Below are 18421 nucleotides of genomic sequence, written 5' to 3'. Positions count from 1 at the left end.
ATCAAAAATGATGAGCGTGTCTACTCGCATATTGAGACGGAACATCAATACCCCTTTGTAAACAAAAAGGAAAGATATACATGCAATTATGTGGGCGGGCCGAACTGACTGGAGGGGATCATTTGGTTTTGCTGCGTTTAGCATGCGGTTCGTCTCCGCAGACGTTGTTTTTAGTATATTTTATTTAATTTTTGAGATACATTTTTATTTTGAAAAAAGTAGTTTATTTTTAGAATACTTATTTTTGTTTTCGATATACCCTCAAAAAATATTTCATTTTACAGATTGAAAATTATACAAAGTTACGGAATTTAAATGGAGCATCCGAAGAACTCGAACTACATCCCTACGCATACGGAGAGTTACTAAATGCATTCGCAAAGATTAATTTACATTGTGCGCCGGCGCGCACCAGCACGGCGCATTGTCTCTGAGAGTGGGGATTCTTACTACCGGGCAAAACTTTTCTCTCTTTGTCGTGCATCCATCTCTTACAACATCCAGACACGAAGAGCATTTTTCGTACGGTATATTTGTAACAAGCAATAATTATAAAAATTTCTTGGGTGCATTAATTGCTACAACTACGAGTGGTAGCCTTAAAGAAATATATCTACATACAGTATATAAATATAACGATGTTAAGAAAAATGTAAAAATTTACGAAAAACATAAATTGATCTAATTCCAAACGATCATTTTCCATACGATGAAAATCCATACGATCAAAATTCATATGATCATTTTCCATACGATCAAAATCCATACGATCAAAATTCATACAATCATTTTCTATACGATCATTTTACATGGGATCAAATTCCATACGATCAATTTTCATACAATTAAAATCTATAGGATTAAAATCCATACGATTAAATTCATACTGATTAAATTACATAGTTTCACTTTAATAACTTTATGGATTTTTATTTTTTAACTAATACTAATTTCCTGAAAAATCATTAAAAAAATAAAAATAAATAATTCTAATTCTTCCTGGATTCCCAAAAAATTACTGAAAACGCAAGAAATAACTAAAAGACATAATCATTTTATTACAAGAATAAATCTTTTTTATTTAAATTTATTTTATGATTAACCAGCTATACCCACGACTTCGTCCGGGAAGCCCCCGACGTGACGGCCCAGTGGTGGCATGCGCGTGAGCTGCACGTGGTACTGGGCAGTACTTGGACATTACAACATTACTTAATTTTTCTAAAATAAAAGTAGCATAAGTTACTCCTTATTACATCAGCTACCTGCCAATAAATGTCCCGTCAAAATCGATCCAGCCATTTCAGAGATTAGCCGTAACAAACAGACAGACAGACATTACCTTATTGAAGTATAGTGTAGATTGCCGATAATGATTAATCATAAAAATTTTTGAAGATAAAATACTATACTTGTCAATGAAAAAATTAATCAAGATTAAAAAGAAATTATACATTTAAAATCTTTGTCTGCATTTTATTTTACTGTCCCATGAGTAAGGAGGTATATCTATTTGGATTATAAACTAACCATATAAAAGAACATCGATATAGGCTAAGATGAGTACAAATATTATGTCGAGCAGTTTACAATGTTTACGTCTTCTGCATATTGGCAACACTGCCCAGACGTCACAAAATTTTTAGTATGACATTTCTCATTTCAGCCACCGAAACGATAACGTTGTTTGTTGTCTAATAAATAATGCTGACAAAAACTTAATACAGCCAGAGTTACTCCTGTACAACAGTCTGTGCAACGTACGTCAAAATCCAGAGAAGAATGTACAAATCTAAACCACTGTTCGGGACCGCGACTGACATTGCGGCTGAAGTTGGTGAGTCATTCGTGTTTTCGTGCGTATCCTATCCGATATGCACGATTAGATTAATTGTTTTGTCGTTGTAGAGAATGCTACGTCCGAAAAAAATGTCGAGGAAGATTGGAGCGTAATTATCAGTATATGTGACAAGGCTGGGAAATCGTCTGAGGCGGCCAAGAATTACTTGAAGTCCATTTACAAACGATTAGCCAACAGTGATCCGCATATTGGTGTCAAAGCTGTAACTGTAAGTTGTACTCATTCTTTCCCAACTTGAATTTTCGTTTCAACAGTTTTTATTTGCAGTTGCTAGATGCCTGTATCAAGAACTCGGGCAAAATTTTTCACATAGAAGTAGCATCTAGGGAGTTTGAAACAGAAATTACCAAAGTCATAACAAAGGGTCATGAAATTGTATCTAAGAAACTTAGAGAGTCTTTGAAAAGGTGGGCTGAGAATGAATTCAAGTCTGACACACAACTAGTCCTCATACCAACTCTCTATAGCAAACTCAAGAGTCAAGGTTATGAGTTCTACACTGAAGAGCCTGTAAGACACCCAAATTTAACCAAAATAACTTTTTTATATCAACACATTTCAGCCCAAGAAACAAACGCCAATGAGTCGCGATCCAAACGTTGTCGAATCTCAGGAAGAAGAGGAACAGATTTTGAAAGCCATAGAATTATCACTGAAAGAATCGTCTGGTAGTCCCAGAACAACCAGCTCATCCTTGTATCCATCAGTGAACATGAGCTCTGCCTCAGGCACAGCCAGCAGTGCTCCGGCACAACTAAAGGAGATGAGGAAAGTGAGGGCTTTATATGACTTTGAGGCTGCCGAGGAGAATGAACTCACCTTTACCAGTGGAGAGATTAGTAAGTTCATCCATTGTTGCCACAGTAGACAATTGGCATGTGGGGTTAATGGATTTGTTTTGATTGTTTATCTAGAATTTATATTATCTTGTTTGGATGTGACTCAGATACAATGCTCATAAAAGTGATTCATTGTGTTTCTATTTTGATGAAATCTTAATTATTTATTAATTGATTAATTGTTTTAATTTGTGGGCAAATATTAGGTATTACAGAAAATTTATTGCAAAAATTAAACTTGTTCGAATTTAATTATTACATTATTACTGATTTCATGTTATTAGTTCTTACCAAATACAATTTTGTTTAGTTTGCGTAATAGACGATTCGGACGCGAACTGGTGGAAAGGCAGCAATCAAAGAGGTGAGGGATTGTTCCCCGCCAATTTCGTCACTTCTGATTTGAGCATGGAACCTGAACAATTTCGTAAGGATTCTCCCCTACACTTGCATTTAGATATTTACTTATAGCGATTTTACAGTTATGGATAAAGCGAAGAAAATGGTGCAATTCAAGGACGGCGTCGACTCGAAATCCGAACCGAAAGAGCCTGATGTTGTAGAAATCAATGAAGGAAAAATTGACAGGCTGTTACATTTGTTACACGAAGCCGATCCAACGAATCCGGACACGGATACCGAAGAAATGCTTAAGTTAGAACGTACGTTGTTCTTTTGGCTTTTTAATTTCGTTCTGTTGAATAAATTTTATTTTATAATGTAGGCGAAGTAAATGGAATGGGTCCGTTGATAGACGCTGAACTAGAGAGGGTGGACCGAAAACACGCTCAGCTCACTCAGCTGAGCGCCGACCTCGTTGAAGCCTTGAATCTTTATCACACTTTAATGCGAGAGCCACAATTCGGACCTCCGGTCACCAAAGTCCCTTACGGATATCCGGGAAATCCCAATTTACCACCACCAAGCTCTATGGTAGTCGATTGCTTGTGTAAATGTACATTAATATTCTAATAACAATTGCTAATTACAGCCATTCAACGGATATACGCAGACAATGCCGATGACGCAGGCCCAAGGTGCGATGGCCGCAGCGCCACCTTCGATGGGCCACGAGCAACGTGGACCGCCGCCGCCGCAGCAGTTCATGCCGCCGCCCCACCACATGCCCGGCTTTCCGCCGCACATGATGCCTGGCGGTCCGAATCCGGGGCAAATGCCGCCCGGCGTCCAACCACCGCTACCCCACATGCATCCGGGGTCTGACGAACGATCGAGGGCCGTCGATCCCAGATTCCAAAAGTATATTTATTTCTAAGTTTATTTCCAACAATTTGTTAACTAATTGTTTTTGCAGTTTGCCGAATTTCGGCCATCAGAACATGCCCGGACCGAATTTCCCTCCGTCTCAAGGACCGATGGCGGGTCCGCCGCAACAAAATTTGCCGTACATACCATCCAGCACGCATATAATGCAATGAGTTTCTTCGATCGGGACTGATTTGTTCGGTCGTATCCCAGTTCTAACGTGAAACAAGAACTGGTACTGAGGTACGATTGGATGGATAAAAACAGGCTGATGAGGTTTGATTTACTATTATAAAATGTATAAAGACACTTGATATTTATGGTTAAAGATGAGTTTTATTATTGTATATTATTTATGTGTACTTTCGCCTTCAAGTAGTTTAGAACAGACTTTTGTAAAGGAAAGGCTGATTTCAGAATATTAATATAATAAATATGATTATGAAAAGTGATGAGCCACAGAGCTTTGAATGTTTATAAAAAATGTATATTAGTTTTATTATAGGTTTCGTGTAATATTAATAATTAATAAATTTTATTATGATAATTTATTTGTTTTATTCTTAATGTTTGGCAAAATTGCTTGTTTGTAGGCTCTTAATGAAATTTATTTAAAAATAACCCATACAAAATTTACAGTTTTCTGTTTGTTTTGTAATTTAATTTTGTGTTATTAGGATAGATGTCGCTAGTGTGTATAATATTCAAATTTGTATTTAAAAAATTATTTGTAAACATGTAATGAAATGTATTTCTAGTTCTTTAGAATAGTAAAATACGTATGTAATAAATTGACATTAGTAATTTCTAGGAAATATAATAAAATCAGATAGATATAAATCTTTTTAATTTCTGAAAGCACTCAACATAATTTCCTTCCACGAATCTATAAAAGCCATTATTGTTTATCAACTAGCTCATTATATCCATTCAAAACTACTTTCAATCCAACTAATTAATACTCAACGAAATTTCTTGTTCGGGCGTGTTTGTTCGATGTGATGTCCTTAACCTTTACAATTATTCACACGTAAAATTGCGAACCCTCGTTGTCTTATCTAAATCCACCTTCGAGACAACACCTTAATTGAATTCACATTCCTGCCAATTAAATCTGATAACGTAATGAGCCCACGCGCGTTTCACATCTCATTTCGGCAATATAAGCCTAACAACAAACAAACAGGTTGTTAATAAAGGTCCGATTCAAATTTCTTTTGATGTGTGCCTAACTGTAAGTTAGAGTTAAGTCATTTAAAAATATTATAAACAGTGATGTATCAAATAGCAGAACAGTGTTTACATAAATTAATTAGCGAAAATCGATAAACGTTTGAATCACAAAACAGTTTAAAGTAAAATAATGTGTTAGTTCGCCGCCAAAGAGATAATGCTGCGAATTGAATATGAATCAACTTGGACATGGTCAAATGACATCAGTGTTTGAAACAGTGACCTTTCTAGACTCGACTGCAGAAGCCAAAATAACCGTAAATTTGCGAAAACGATCGAGGTCGACTTTAATAAATTCCAAAGATTCATCACAATCATGTGTTTTATAAGTATATTTGCTAAATTTAAGAAGACTAGCGCATCCACCATATTTCAGACTTATTGTTTTGCAGTCAATCATTTTTTTTGTTTAATTTTAAAAAGTTTGTTCCCTGCCCCCAGCCGGAAATATAATTTAATTATCCGCATCAAAAAAGTGACCTCGACTTCCACTTGTGTAAATAAAAATGCGTTTAAACGACATAGAAATCAATAAAATTCTCATTTGTCGACTGCATTAAGGTTGTCGCCGACAATCAACCCCATTATTCCTCATTGTTGCCTTTTGTTTACAAACAGAACATTTGTAATAAAAAATACATATACATAAAGGATGTAAAAGTAATTATTACTTACATTTCTTTGCGTATTTTTACATAGATTAATTCTGCTTGACTTAAAACTTTATTAATTTACATAACTTGTAATTTTGAAAAGCAATATTAGCAAAATTGATTGGCTAAATCATCCGATTAGTTGGTTATTTAAATAGGAAACTTTTAATATTTATGTCGTCGTCTCATTCGATTATTTTCGAATGAATATTATAAATTAACGCCACTTTATTATATCCCTTTCCTGTTGAGGTTGTTGTTGTTGCTGTTGTATGTTTATCTGGAAATTGTGGACGTATCAGGTACGCAGGTATAACCGAATCTCGCCTTTGGTCATAAAGTTTTACGAGTCTTCTGAGAAGCAGACCTTTTGCCCTTCTGGCCCGCGCGATTATTATTGCGTTTAGGGTCCATATCGTTCGCTTAAATCTCGACTTCAAACGAATAAATGCGAAGGCATCCGAAAGCCGACCGCGCCATGCCTCCGGGCGTTCAGCGGCTCGAGGGATTTGGACCGGGGCTGTCGACTAAAAACTGCGTCTCCAGTATAGCAAACCGTAGAATATACAAATTTATCTTGGTAACTCTGGTGGAAATGAGTAGGTATTTTGTAATATGCGAAGTAGATATAAATCTGTTTTGGAGTAGGTGCAGGGTTATTAATTTAGGTAACCTAAAATTAATTTCTAAAATAGATATGATAAACAATTTTATAATCTAATTACATTCATTAAATTATTTGAATGTATATGATTTTACATTTGTTACAGGACTTATAGTCATCTTCGAGTACATAACAAAAATTAAGTATTGTTTATGTCAACAAAGGAAGAATCTTCGTTAAATTGATGACACGGTTTATGAAGTTTTTTAAATAATAATAATAATTTTAATAAAGAGATATTGAACTGGAATACTTTTAAAACATTATCTACAAACTGTGATATTTTATAAATAAATTTGTCTTTATAATAGCAAGTGTTTTATTTTTCAAATTTTGAAACAAATTAGTTAATAACAACACAACGTAACCAAGTAATTTTTTGTCACAATTTCTTTGAATAATTTTATTTATTATATATATATATATATATATATATATATATATATATATATATATATATATATATATATATATAATTATATTATATATATATAATTATATTATTAATATATAATTATATTATATAATATTGTGAATTTTTCTCTATTATTTTGTTTATATCTTATTTATATCCACATATTATCAATTTTCAAATCTATCAAATTAATCAAAATTAATATTCTGTTTACTATGCAACTATGCAATTATTTATGTCCACATTTTAAATTCGAACATTAAAATATAATATTAAAAATTACACACAGGCCTGTAAATATATGTGATACAAAAAACGTATATAAAATTAAAATATATGACTATTATTATCGTATATTCAGGATATATTAAATTAAAAAGTTAATTGATATTTGTTACCTGTTTTACAATTATCCAAAAATGTGGAACATTTTGGATTATGTTCTTTGTTTTTAACGGAAAATCGGAGCAGTTTAACCTTTTTAATTATGGATAGAAACATTCTTTATATTATGGATTGTACCATTAATCCATTACAATTAGCATTGTAATAAATATTTTATTTTATATACATAAAAAAAACTATGTCAACTAATAACTACTAACACAAATCTCAAAAACCTTGCAATCAATCTATTTCACATTTTGGGTGTGCATTAATAAGTGTTTGATCTATGACATGACATAGTTTTGAAGTCATAATATTCTTTAATAACAACAATACTGGTCAAACTTAGGTCATTTTCTACCATGTTTGTACAACAAATTCTAACCTAACCTAACCTAACCTAACCTAACCTAACCTAACCTAACCTAACCTAACCTAACCTAACCTAACCTAACCTAACCTAACCTAACACATACATCTGTGACATCGAGATTAATTTCTATTTATATTTGATTATGTACTAATGATTAATCAAAACTACTATTGTGTATCGTATTTATTATATTTGTTTATATGATAAAATGTGATTGGTTAACAATAAACTATATGACATAAATAAAAAGTTTAAACTGTATACATTATTGTATTTTTAATATATATTACTGTATTATACGAATTTTTGGGTGGTATTTAAACTTTTAAACAATATATCAAATATACTATTTGAATTATTTATTACATTAATTAATTTACAATATATTTCATGTATCTTGATGAACAAAAATAAACAATATAAAATAAAGAATATAAAAAAATATTACTAAACCAATGAAAAATCAACATTACTTATTCCAAAATATTTTCAAAACAACTATGGCTTATGAGACTGTAGTTTTTTAATTCAAAATAGTTTATTTTTATTGGAACATTTTATTTAGTGAATCCAACATCCAACCTCACTAAAATGTAAGATTCCTCCTTTTTAATACAATAGCAATTATATTTTATAATTTTGTATTTATATATATTGTTTCATTTTAGTTGTTATTTATAGAATTATTTTGTATTATGTTACATTTAAGTTGTTATTTATATGTATTTTACAATATATTTTGTTCAAAAACACATTTAATATTAATATTTTATTTTGTTTAATATATTATTATTTTTGAATTTATCTGTTTATTTTAATTATACATTTAACTTTTAATACGAATACGATATGGTAAAAACTATCGTATGATAGTGTATAATTCTTAATTACCAACATATAATATGATAATGGAGTAAAATACCTTTAGAATAAATATATTAGAATTAGGACAACAATTATTATACGAATTAAACAATAAGAACTGTAACTATAAAAAAGTTTTTGATATTAATATTCGATTCAAAATACATAACGTGAACAAGCAATATTCTTAATTTGTCAAATTTAATGATGCGAATCTGTTGCAATAACACACTCGCCGCAAGCGAATATAGCCTTTGAAGGATGCAGATCTGACGCCGACCGTATATACATGAGATCTCAAATGCGGTCCGGTTCCATACAAAAAAATTTGCGCACGAACTGAATGTTTATTTGATTTTGTGGCGGAAGCGCACAAAGTGCGATTCCTTTTCTAGTAACTGCCGCTCTTAAAAACATTTTAAGTTGCGCATATAATTCATTGACAACTATTGTCAAACAGTTTGTTCAAAGTAGTACTTACAATCCCTTAAATATATACCGTCAAAATTAATCTCTATTTATATTTGTTTATTAAATTTAGGTCAAGTTGCATTACGAATGATTTCAGAACTACTATTGACTAGAATCCACATGATTAATAGTTGGCAACACTTAATTACTAGCAACCGGGCTCCCGAAATATAAACCTTAAATAACGGGGCGCTCTACCTTTCGCGCGTTAATTTTGAATGGGAACACGAGAACTTCGGGCGCGTACGGGTACACTTCGCCTTTACTCGGATGATACTTTATTCGAATGATATGACACCTTGCGTTTATACGACGGCATAAATCCAAAGGCGGTGCATAGAGCGAACGCTTCTCGAATACACAAACAAGTGCTCAAGTGCCCCATAAAATCACTACGAATTAACTCTCCACGAGGCAATTATGCACTCAAGCAACACTGTAATGGATTTAAACAGACTTTATTACATATTTAAAACTACTAAAAGAACTAAACCTACAAATGGTGCAACGCACAGGATGTATACTTGTTTTTGCGCAGCCGTACGGATTTGGGGTCGACTGGCTGAGCAGAATTTTAATTAGGGTCATCGTAAATTTGGAGGTAATCTCCCAAATGCCGTACGACAGGGAGGCAGGCGGAAGGAAGCGGTAAACGTGGTATATTTGCTTCGTCCAAGATAAGGAGCCTGTTGCGCATTGTGTCGAAAACGCGTCCCGGATGTTCTTCAGCGATGTACGTGTAACATTGCACGTTCACCGGTTGCTGAGGGCCACGAATTCTGCCCTTTTGAATTTGCACTGTCCAGGCAGTGCGATCAGATCCACGTTTCTCTTTATATGGGAATGGCAGATGGTCAGGTAACAGTCTTTGTCTGAGGGATTTGTGTGAGTTATAGTAATGACTATCAAATTTATCAAATTTTGATGTTTGTAATGATCATCATCAGATGGAAATTGATATATTAATTAAAGTATAAATGTTGACACATAAATACAAATGATTTGTATGTTGATTCATAAATCCCTCAATGGTATGAATGTGGGTAGTTGTAGAAACTACGCAAAAATTTGTTAAGCCATAAAAATTTACACGTTAATGATCTTTTAATAATCAATCCATTTTAACAGTGGACGTTTCACTAAAACATATAAACGTCATTTTTAAGGTTTTATAGACCAATTTAAAATTTTATTGAGTCACAACTCTCAATACACCGTTGAATGTTTTTATAGTTATTATTTGAACTTCCGCGGTTTATTTATTAACGTTTTATTGCCATATTATAGATAATTTGAGATCAAAGTTAAAGTGTCATTGACCAAGTTTAGTTAGTCATTTCAAGTTCTTCTTCCATTTTTTGTTTGTGGAAACTTGAGGTCACGCATTTTCTGATGATTTTTTTATTGATCCTAAAAATTATTCTTGTAATTGTCGTTGAAATTTACGACTCATGATCACAGACAATGGGCACCTTCTCACCATAGACTGTCTTAATTAATTTTAGACTCTTTCCAAAATATCCAGTGAACAAGACACGATCATTGGTGCGTTAATGAATCGGTGGAATTTTAATGATTTAACTCGACACATGGCAATTGGAATTCCTTACTTTTATATCCTACTTAATCACTCAATTAAGAATGTTTTTATTTTTTGATAATTATTCAGGTTAAACCCGAAAATGACATAAAATCAATTTAATGTGTTTGAAAAACGTAAATATGACGTAATGTTTACTATGAACTATCGATTGACGTTTTTAAAAATAGCTTAGGAATTGTTACATCCATGTTAATGATACCACAACGTAATAAAACTGTTCATAAAAAGTGTTTGATAAAATTTTGTTTCCTATTTATGAGTGTCTTGGATTTCTAAATTTTGCAAAGCCACAATCTCATATGCAAATTCAACTTTCCTCTAAAGAATGTTAATTTGTGTTGTGGTACAAAAAAACCACGCATTGTTAACAGATTGCAGGAAAGTATCCGTTTTTAATTATGTGGATTTTTATGCGTATCTAATGCAGGAAATAGTTAAAAAGTTGAAGTTTAATTTCCTTATCTTATATTGACCTTGTCCTTAGAAATTTTGTTGTCTGATTTGACAAGTAATATCCTGGAATATAAAATAATGGATGGCAATTAGAAAAGCAGTTGATTTTACACGTCTTTATATGTGAAAATAAGATTACAGAAGTTTTAATTAATATTCTAAACATGAATCGAAACATAAACAATAATTTTGACAGTCATTCATAATAACAATAACAACAACAACAACAACAACAATGTTTTGATAAATAAATGAAGTGGTGCCATAATTTTATATAAGTGAAACAGACTTTATTAGCTGTAATTTTCGGTCAGCATCTTCAATGTAAACTAGGAAATGTCCCAACGTAAACAGTCACCCCGAATAAAAAATGAGGGGCAAGTTATCGGAAGTGTAGAGCAAAAATTGCACGAGTATTTCCATCAAAGTTATCTTATCTAATTGTGGTAAATAGACAAACACTATTTTCCGAGAATTGTACTATTTATTTGCTTTATTGTTAGTTTAAGTGCGACGTTTCACTACTAACCGATTTTTGTCGTAATTTTGCATATTTACCAAACTAATGTTCGACGATTCGAATCGGAGCTCCAATTAAGTAAAAATATTTGGAACAATTAGAGAAACGTTTCGGGCGGCGAAGCATTAACGAGCTTCTAATCTAAATAATTGTTCCTCATTAACATTTGGTCACATGTCGGTTTCAGCTTTATTCAAATTCGTACATGCGAAACCGTAAGCTTTGGCTTTGGGCTGAAAACAATGTCAACAACCTTGGCGGGGCCGTGTTTCTCTTTCGCCCAATTTTTATAAGTGATAATTAATTGTGCTGAACAACGGTCGGAAACGCGCTCGTTGTACAAAACCATTAGACAAAAGTACTAGGAAGTGCTAATGAAACGTATGAGGTCAGACTTTCTTTGAAAAAGGACGTTTTCTCGTTAAAAATGCGTTACACTTTACCCTTAATTTTGTTTTCGGGCTTCTCCGACTGTAATTGGTGGAAGTTTGCAAAATAATATTGAAAGTTACTGACAAATATTGGCTATTAGTTAAGTTTTGGTAATAAAACGTCACTAACAGAGTAATAAATTGTTTGATTTAAGTGTGTCACAGTGTACATCGTGTGGAGGAAACAAATGAAGTTACGTTGCACATTGGATCGTAAATCTACATATGTGTTCAATTACAAATTGCAGAGAAAAACAGTAATAAACAGTCGGCGTTTCGAAGATAATTGTGCCCCGGAGTGTTGGTTAATTAGAAATAAATTTTATTACACGTTTGTCTCGACGGTTCGCAATTAAAACGTCCGCAAATTTGAAACGTTCGCATTTGTAATTATTTAATGTGTGCGTGTTTAATATTAATCAGGAATGTGGAGTCGTTCCCTTCTCGGTTGATTGACAATTAATAAAATCATATCAAGGTGCTTTTACATATCTGCACGTTTCTAATCCTTTTACAAGGTCCGTTGTCTTCACCACACATATTTGAGCTGGATAGTCGTATTATATTGTAACACACATTTTGTCAAATTAAGTTTTAATAAACAAGGTAATTAAATAAAATTGCATCAACAACAGACTATTTAACTCGGTAATGAAATTAATGTCACCAAATTCTTTCCAAAACTAATTCAAATTTAGAAAACAGAACATTAATCAATTAATCTTTTCAATCAATACTTTGTTCATGTCTTTTTGCTATATCAAATACTTCCATTCTTTTTGACATATTCGAAATGAGTAAAGGAATAAATTCTTATTCAAATTTAGAAGTTTGTGGTTTTGAATGTAAATTTGTGTTTGAAGATGATTTGGTGAATGCGAGGGCCACTCTGGAGGGAATTCTGGTTTAAACTTTTAGAATAAGAATTCATTGAATAACCAAGCCCTGATTCAGAACTACCTCAGTACAGAAGCAATTGTTGGAGTCATGTTTTGTTTATGTTATTTCACAGCACTTTTATGCTTTGGTCAAATATTGCTGTCTGACAGGTTCATTTATGAGAATATATATATATATATATATATATATATATATATATATATATATATATATATATATCATTAAATTGTAGTCGATAGGTGATGGTTTAAATAGAATATTTTATATGCAGTAGTAGTCATTCATTAAAATGTATTAAAATATGACTCTGTATTTTGATTGGGTAAAATTATAGTAGTTTTTAATTTAAAATATTTCAGTATTTGATATAGATTCAATCATTTATTTAGTGTCTGTTGTTTATGATAATTACTTAATAATAGATCGCATTCAAAACGTGTCTTGCACAATAATTACAATTGAGTGTTCCTAAAGACTAAACTAATATTAAGGAAGAGGGCAAATGATAGTTTCTAAAAATATTCAACGAGTATGAAAAATCAAATAAAAACTCACATTGAATAAAATAGTTACGGCCATAATATTTATTAGTTTAAAAAGTTAAATAGTAATGAAAAGTTTCTTGGCGTATTTAAAGAGAATAAATATTCGATGAATTGTTATAGAGCAATATATAAATTAAAATGTCCCACCTCAGATTAAAATCAATTTGGAATATTTTCCCAGAATTCGATACGGATCTAATTAATTCGTTGGCTTCGTGGAAACCGCATTTTCTGCACTTCCGTTCGCCGATTCGGGATTTAAGGTAAGAAATCAACACGCATCCATTAGCTGCGATTAAGGATTGGGAATTTTCGTTCGCGGTTATTTATCGGTCTGCATCACGCGACCGACCGCGTTCTCGATTCAGACGTAAATCACGCGCGCATAAATTACCCTTCATAATTACCACTAACTTAATTACACCACTCTCAGCGAGTATTGCGTTTAATTAATGGCAGATTTAAGGGCAGTAAACCACCGAAAGTGGGGCAATATTTGCTCGGCTGACTTTTTTATGGGCTCCGATCGATTTAAGGACGACATTAGATTAGATAAATTCTGTTTGAATTGGCCATAAACATTTCACAAAAGTGAAACCCTAACCTTGCTTAAGTTGATGCGGTAATGAGTGTAACTGACCTACTGCAACGTTATCCCCACAAAATGAAATGAATTCGTTTGAGCCAATTGTTGATTGTTGTAACAGTTGTATACCCCTTTGAATTAAAATCTCGTTTAGGCACGTGGCACACGTCCAGTTGTCGTACGTTTGCGATCCGCGACCAACCGCAACGTTGCGTCCAATTGCGTCCTCTCTAAGTGGGACAATGGGCCTACCAATAATGTAATGCAATATGCAATACGCAACACGTATGTAAACCCATCCGTCCATCGGGATTGCGACAGGTAGGTGCAATTACGACCGACCAAACCACTAAGAACAAAGTGCCAAGGAAATTGGACGTTGGATTTACGCAGTCAATTAAACGATTACCTTAGCCACCATTCAAGTGAAATTGAGCGACAGATAATAACCTGAATGTTAAAAATAAACCGGGCACACTCATCCTTTATTTCGGTCCCAGTATTTACGTTGGCAAAACCCGACCAGTTTCTTGCCGTTGTAAATAACTCTCCACATTTTTAATTCGTACATGCAACAATACCACCAATCGATTCACCAAAGCTGATGCAATTCATAACAACTCTGATGAAATGTTGCAGGATCCTCTCCAATGAGCGGCACGTTTTAGGGGATGGAAGCCATTAAAAAGCCATTTTGGAGGCAAGACGTAAAAAGACAGTTTAATGTGGGAGATCAAAGGTCGGTCACGTTGGTTCAGAGCGGAGCGTGGAACAACAGGAAGGAATAAATTCGATGATTGCTTTAAAAAATTGCTGCGACGCTGTTTACGATTAAGTTTGTTTTGTCGTCGCTGTCGCTGATCGAACGAACGTTAATGATGTCACTACTGTATCATTCATAAACTGTTGGTGTGTACTAGACACGATTAATTATCGTTATCTTCGCACAAACTCCTTGTAAGACATTCATTTTTTACTATAAATAAACACGCACTAGTGTAATCTTTGGACTGCTGTTTTAATTGTGGAATCCACCTCTTTCACCTTCCAGTGTCCTCCTGTAAACATATTAGCGTTCAGTTTGCAGCTCCTCTTTTCTTTGTCGATTGACAAGTTTATCTTGCGACTGAAACCGTACCGCTAATTGGCATAATTTGTCCAACTTACGCAAACCTAAACTCGTCCGCGGACGCAAACGGATTAATACTTTCGTCAGAAGGTGGAAAAGTACATGAAATGCATTCCGATTGTTGTTTGTTGGTTGGAAATAATTATTCATAATGTAAATGCGAGCAATTACCACTATTTACTTTGAACGCAAACCATTTAAATAAAACTGTTTACGTGTTGGTGCAAACGATGGGAAAAAGAGAAAACGTTGGGTGTCAGTTTTACGCATTTGAGAGAGGATCTCGTAAATATTTTCGAGAGGAATTTTCGCGTGTCTGTTTACATTAGCCGCGTGCATCGTTGTCCAAACAATTCATTTCGAGTGCGAACTTACATAACGTAGATAATGCATGTTTTTCACATCTAAATAAATCCGCCGTCTTTTACAAACTGCGACATATTCGCGGAAATCTGCGGAAATCTGCGAAAAACTGACGTAATCGATTCGATTGAATCCAATTTTTATTTTGCACTATTCCAAACAAATGAATACGTATGCGCGAAATTAAATATTTACTTATTTTTATACATTTATTTGTTAATTCAATATTTAATTATTTTAATTTTGTTTGTATAAGGTGATTTACCCAACTTATTCATTTGAAATTTGTGAAGAAGGGAAAAATGGATTAATTTAAAATTTCAGTAGTTTATATTTTTCCAAAAATTTTGATAAATCGATGGTTTAATTAAAATATGTGTAAACTACCCAATTGTGATACTGAATCATATAAGAAACCGTTATTAGTATTTTTGATTTGTATAAGCATTCTTTATATTAATTGGAAATTCTTTGATCTTACTGAATTTTGAGAGAGACATCAAGTATGACAGAGACAGTAAAAGGTGAGGATAAGTGAATAAAATAAAATCAAATGGGAACAGCCAAATGTTTCCGAAGTTACATTCGTGTTCTAAAATTGATATGTTGTTAATAATTTGGTATGACAGTTGGTATTGGTGATTTAATTAGGTCTGCGCATTATTTTAAATATTGCGCTTTTAATTTCTATTTGAACATGTCGGGGAAAATAAGTAGAATGTTTCATCAATGAGAGTAAGATAGTTTTATTAGAATAGACATTTTTTCTGTAATATTCATAATAATTTTTCAGTGATTTTATTTTATAATTTTATAAAATTCTACCAAAAGTCTCAGCCTTAGCTTTTATAAGATATTTGTGTCAAAATGTCTAGTTATTCTTCATATTTCAATACATATAGTAATGTTTATAATCTTAATTTTAATAAAATATATATATATTTTTTAAGCCAATTCTAAATTAAAATTTTGTGTGTTTGACCATTTTTCTCCATCAGATTCTTCTATAGTAAAAAAAAGACATAATCTTAAACCAAAACAGTTCCATTCCAATAATTCCATTCTTGAATATTATGATAATAGGTTAAATTTTATAGTATTTTCCTTATCTCTAAATTGACTGTTTCTATTCCTAATTAGAAAATTATAATTCACTCAAATATTTTATTGAAAATTATTGAATATATTAAAAAACATGAGCTATATCACTCAAATTAAAATAAATAACACTTTACAATAATTTAAAAAGTTTAAAGTAATACGGACATGTCCCATATTTGGAGTTTGTGCCTTCATAGATATTTAAATTAAATGAATAATTTAAAAACTAATGGATTTAGGTGTATCCATTTTGTTCGCAATTATATATATCAAAGTTATTGATGTCTTAATATGCATAAAATATTAAATGTAAACAACGAGAATTCTGTATAAAATTAGGAAAGTAATTTATTGGGCGCGTGTGTGGGTCAATTAGATGTGCCATCAAAATTTTTGAAGGACGCCAAATTTGCGCATTGTCATTTAATTAACGGGCAAAGTGACTAAAACGGGTGATAAATGGATGATTTGATAATGACAGGTGCGTTTTTCGTCCACCCACATGTTGAACTGGGTGTTTGACCTTTCGCAATTCAAATTACACGATTCGCAACGGTTTTGTTTTGTTGGAAAAATCGGCTTTGACGCAACGTTATCATTAACTCGTTAATAATTCTTGTGCAACTCCGTTACACAAACACAAACCACTTGTAAAAAGCTATTCGTGGATTTCCTGAAAAAAATATTATGTGAGACACCTTAAATGCGTATATAATTAGCGCTTAATTAGGGGAAATTTGGGTGTAACAAAGATCATTAAAAATTAGTCCTGAAGCGCAGCTTTCTGTGTCGATTTAATTACATGTTTGTTTACCATCCATAATTGAACAACATTAATTATGTGGTAAAATTAACTTAAAAGTCAAACTGTTTTTCAAATTTTCAATGAGAAATTAATGTTTACTTTAATATTACAACCTTTTAATGTTTAATAATATTTTATAAATATTCAATACAAACAAACAACAAAACGTTATAAGAAGATAAGTATGTCGTTGTCGAATAAACGAGGCTCAAAACAAAAGCTCGGAAAGGAGCTTTATCAAAAGAAATTCGAGTTAGAAGCTTAAATCTAATTCCCTCTTCCCACTTCAATGTTATTATTCTCTAAAAGCCGATTGTATTAATTGTAAATGTGACAATTCGTCTAATTAATCTCCTTATTTAGTAAAACGACAATGAAGAATTGAACATTGAATTGTCATAATTAAACGAATTTAATACGGCGAATCAAATGGGAGAAAAACAAACGTGTGACATTTTTACAACGCCTATTTTCAGTCCGCCTAACAAAATTGTATTTTTAGAGCTCACAATTGACGGATGCATTCGCGACTCGAAAATAAAACAGCTTCAAATCATTTAAACGATTAATCCGTTAGTTGGGTTAGGGTATAATCGTTATTGTTGACTCAGGTTAATTAGATGCATTATTTTCCTTTTATTGCGCTTAAACGTTTTTTAATTATTATTATATTTTTATCAAATAATTATAGAATTTCGAGGCACGTGTTGACACTTTCTAGTCGATTCTCACAATGCGAAACTAATGATTTAATTTTACGGAATTATTGGTATTCTGTTGCCGGGTACGAGTGTTCTCGTTAATTTGACAAAAGGGCTTTTGTGTTAGGAAGAGAAAAGTGTTTTTCCACGTGGAAATTAATAACGGACATCTGTTCGAGAGTTGAACAAATATGCAAACGCGGACACTTGAGAAATCCTATCCGGCCGAAACAGCTCGCAAAAATGAGAGGTAAATTG

At 32.5% G+C, this 18421-nt stretch overlaps 2 protein-coding genes and 2 long non-coding RNA genes across 4 annotated transcripts in view; 3 read left to right on the top strand and 1 right to left on the bottom strand.

Annotated features, from left to right (window-relative positions):
- The window catches only part of LOC109594176 (anoctamin-5), a 47656-nt gene that overhangs the window by 23238 nt on the left and 5997 nt on the right, over window positions 1–18421 (bottom strand). The window lies entirely within an intron of this gene.
- Window positions 1643–4511, top strand: LOC109594179 (signal transducing adapter molecule 1). Its single transcript, XM_020009373.2, has 9 exons — window positions 1643–1837; window positions 1909–2069; window positions 2129–2371; window positions 2424–2700; window positions 3011–3127; window positions 3183–3362; window positions 3425–3633; window positions 3692–3960; window positions 4016–4511. The coding sequence occupies exons 1-9, from the start codon at window positions 1783–1785 to the stop codon at window positions 4137–4139; spliced, it is 1635 nt and encodes a 544-aa protein (XP_019864932.1). The 5' UTR covers window positions 1643–1782; the 3' UTR covers window positions 4140–4511.
- On the top strand, window positions 6271–6826 carry LOC126265391 (uncharacterized). Its single transcript, XR_007547893.1, has 2 exons — window positions 6271–6451; window positions 6623–6826. It is a non-coding gene; the product is annotated as an uncharacterized LOC126265391 (long non-coding RNA).
- LOC126265392 (uncharacterized) lies at window positions 14162–15074 on the top strand. The gene is made up of 2 exons (XR_007547894.1): window positions 14162–14385; window positions 14704–15074. It is a non-coding gene; the product is annotated as an uncharacterized LOC126265392 (long non-coding RNA).

The sequence above is a fragment of the Aethina tumida genome, chromosome 4, assembly GCF_024364675.1.
Source record: "Aethina tumida isolate Nest 87 chromosome 4, icAetTumi1.1, whole genome shotgun sequence".
Classification (NCBI taxonomy): Eukaryota; Metazoa; Arthropoda; class Insecta; order Coleoptera; family Nitidulidae; genus Aethina; species Aethina tumida.
The sequence above is the reverse complement of the archived record's forward strand: the minus strand, read 5'-3'. Positions and strand labels throughout refer to the sequence as shown.

Excerpts from the sequence above, each read along its gene's own strand:
- LOC109594179 (XM_020009373.2), top strand. The coding sequence starts at position 1,783 with ATGTACAAATCTAAACCACTGTTCGGGACCGCGACTGACATTGCGGCT. Across the intron at positions 2,372-2,423 it reads AGTTCTACACTGAAGAGCCT|CCCAAGAAACAAACGCCAAT; the intron begins GTAAGACACCCA and ends AACACATTTCAG. Across the intron at positions 3,961-4,015 it reads GTCGATCCCAGATTCCAAAA|TTTGCCGAATTTCGGCCATC; the intron begins GTATATTTATTT and ends TTGTTTTTGCAG.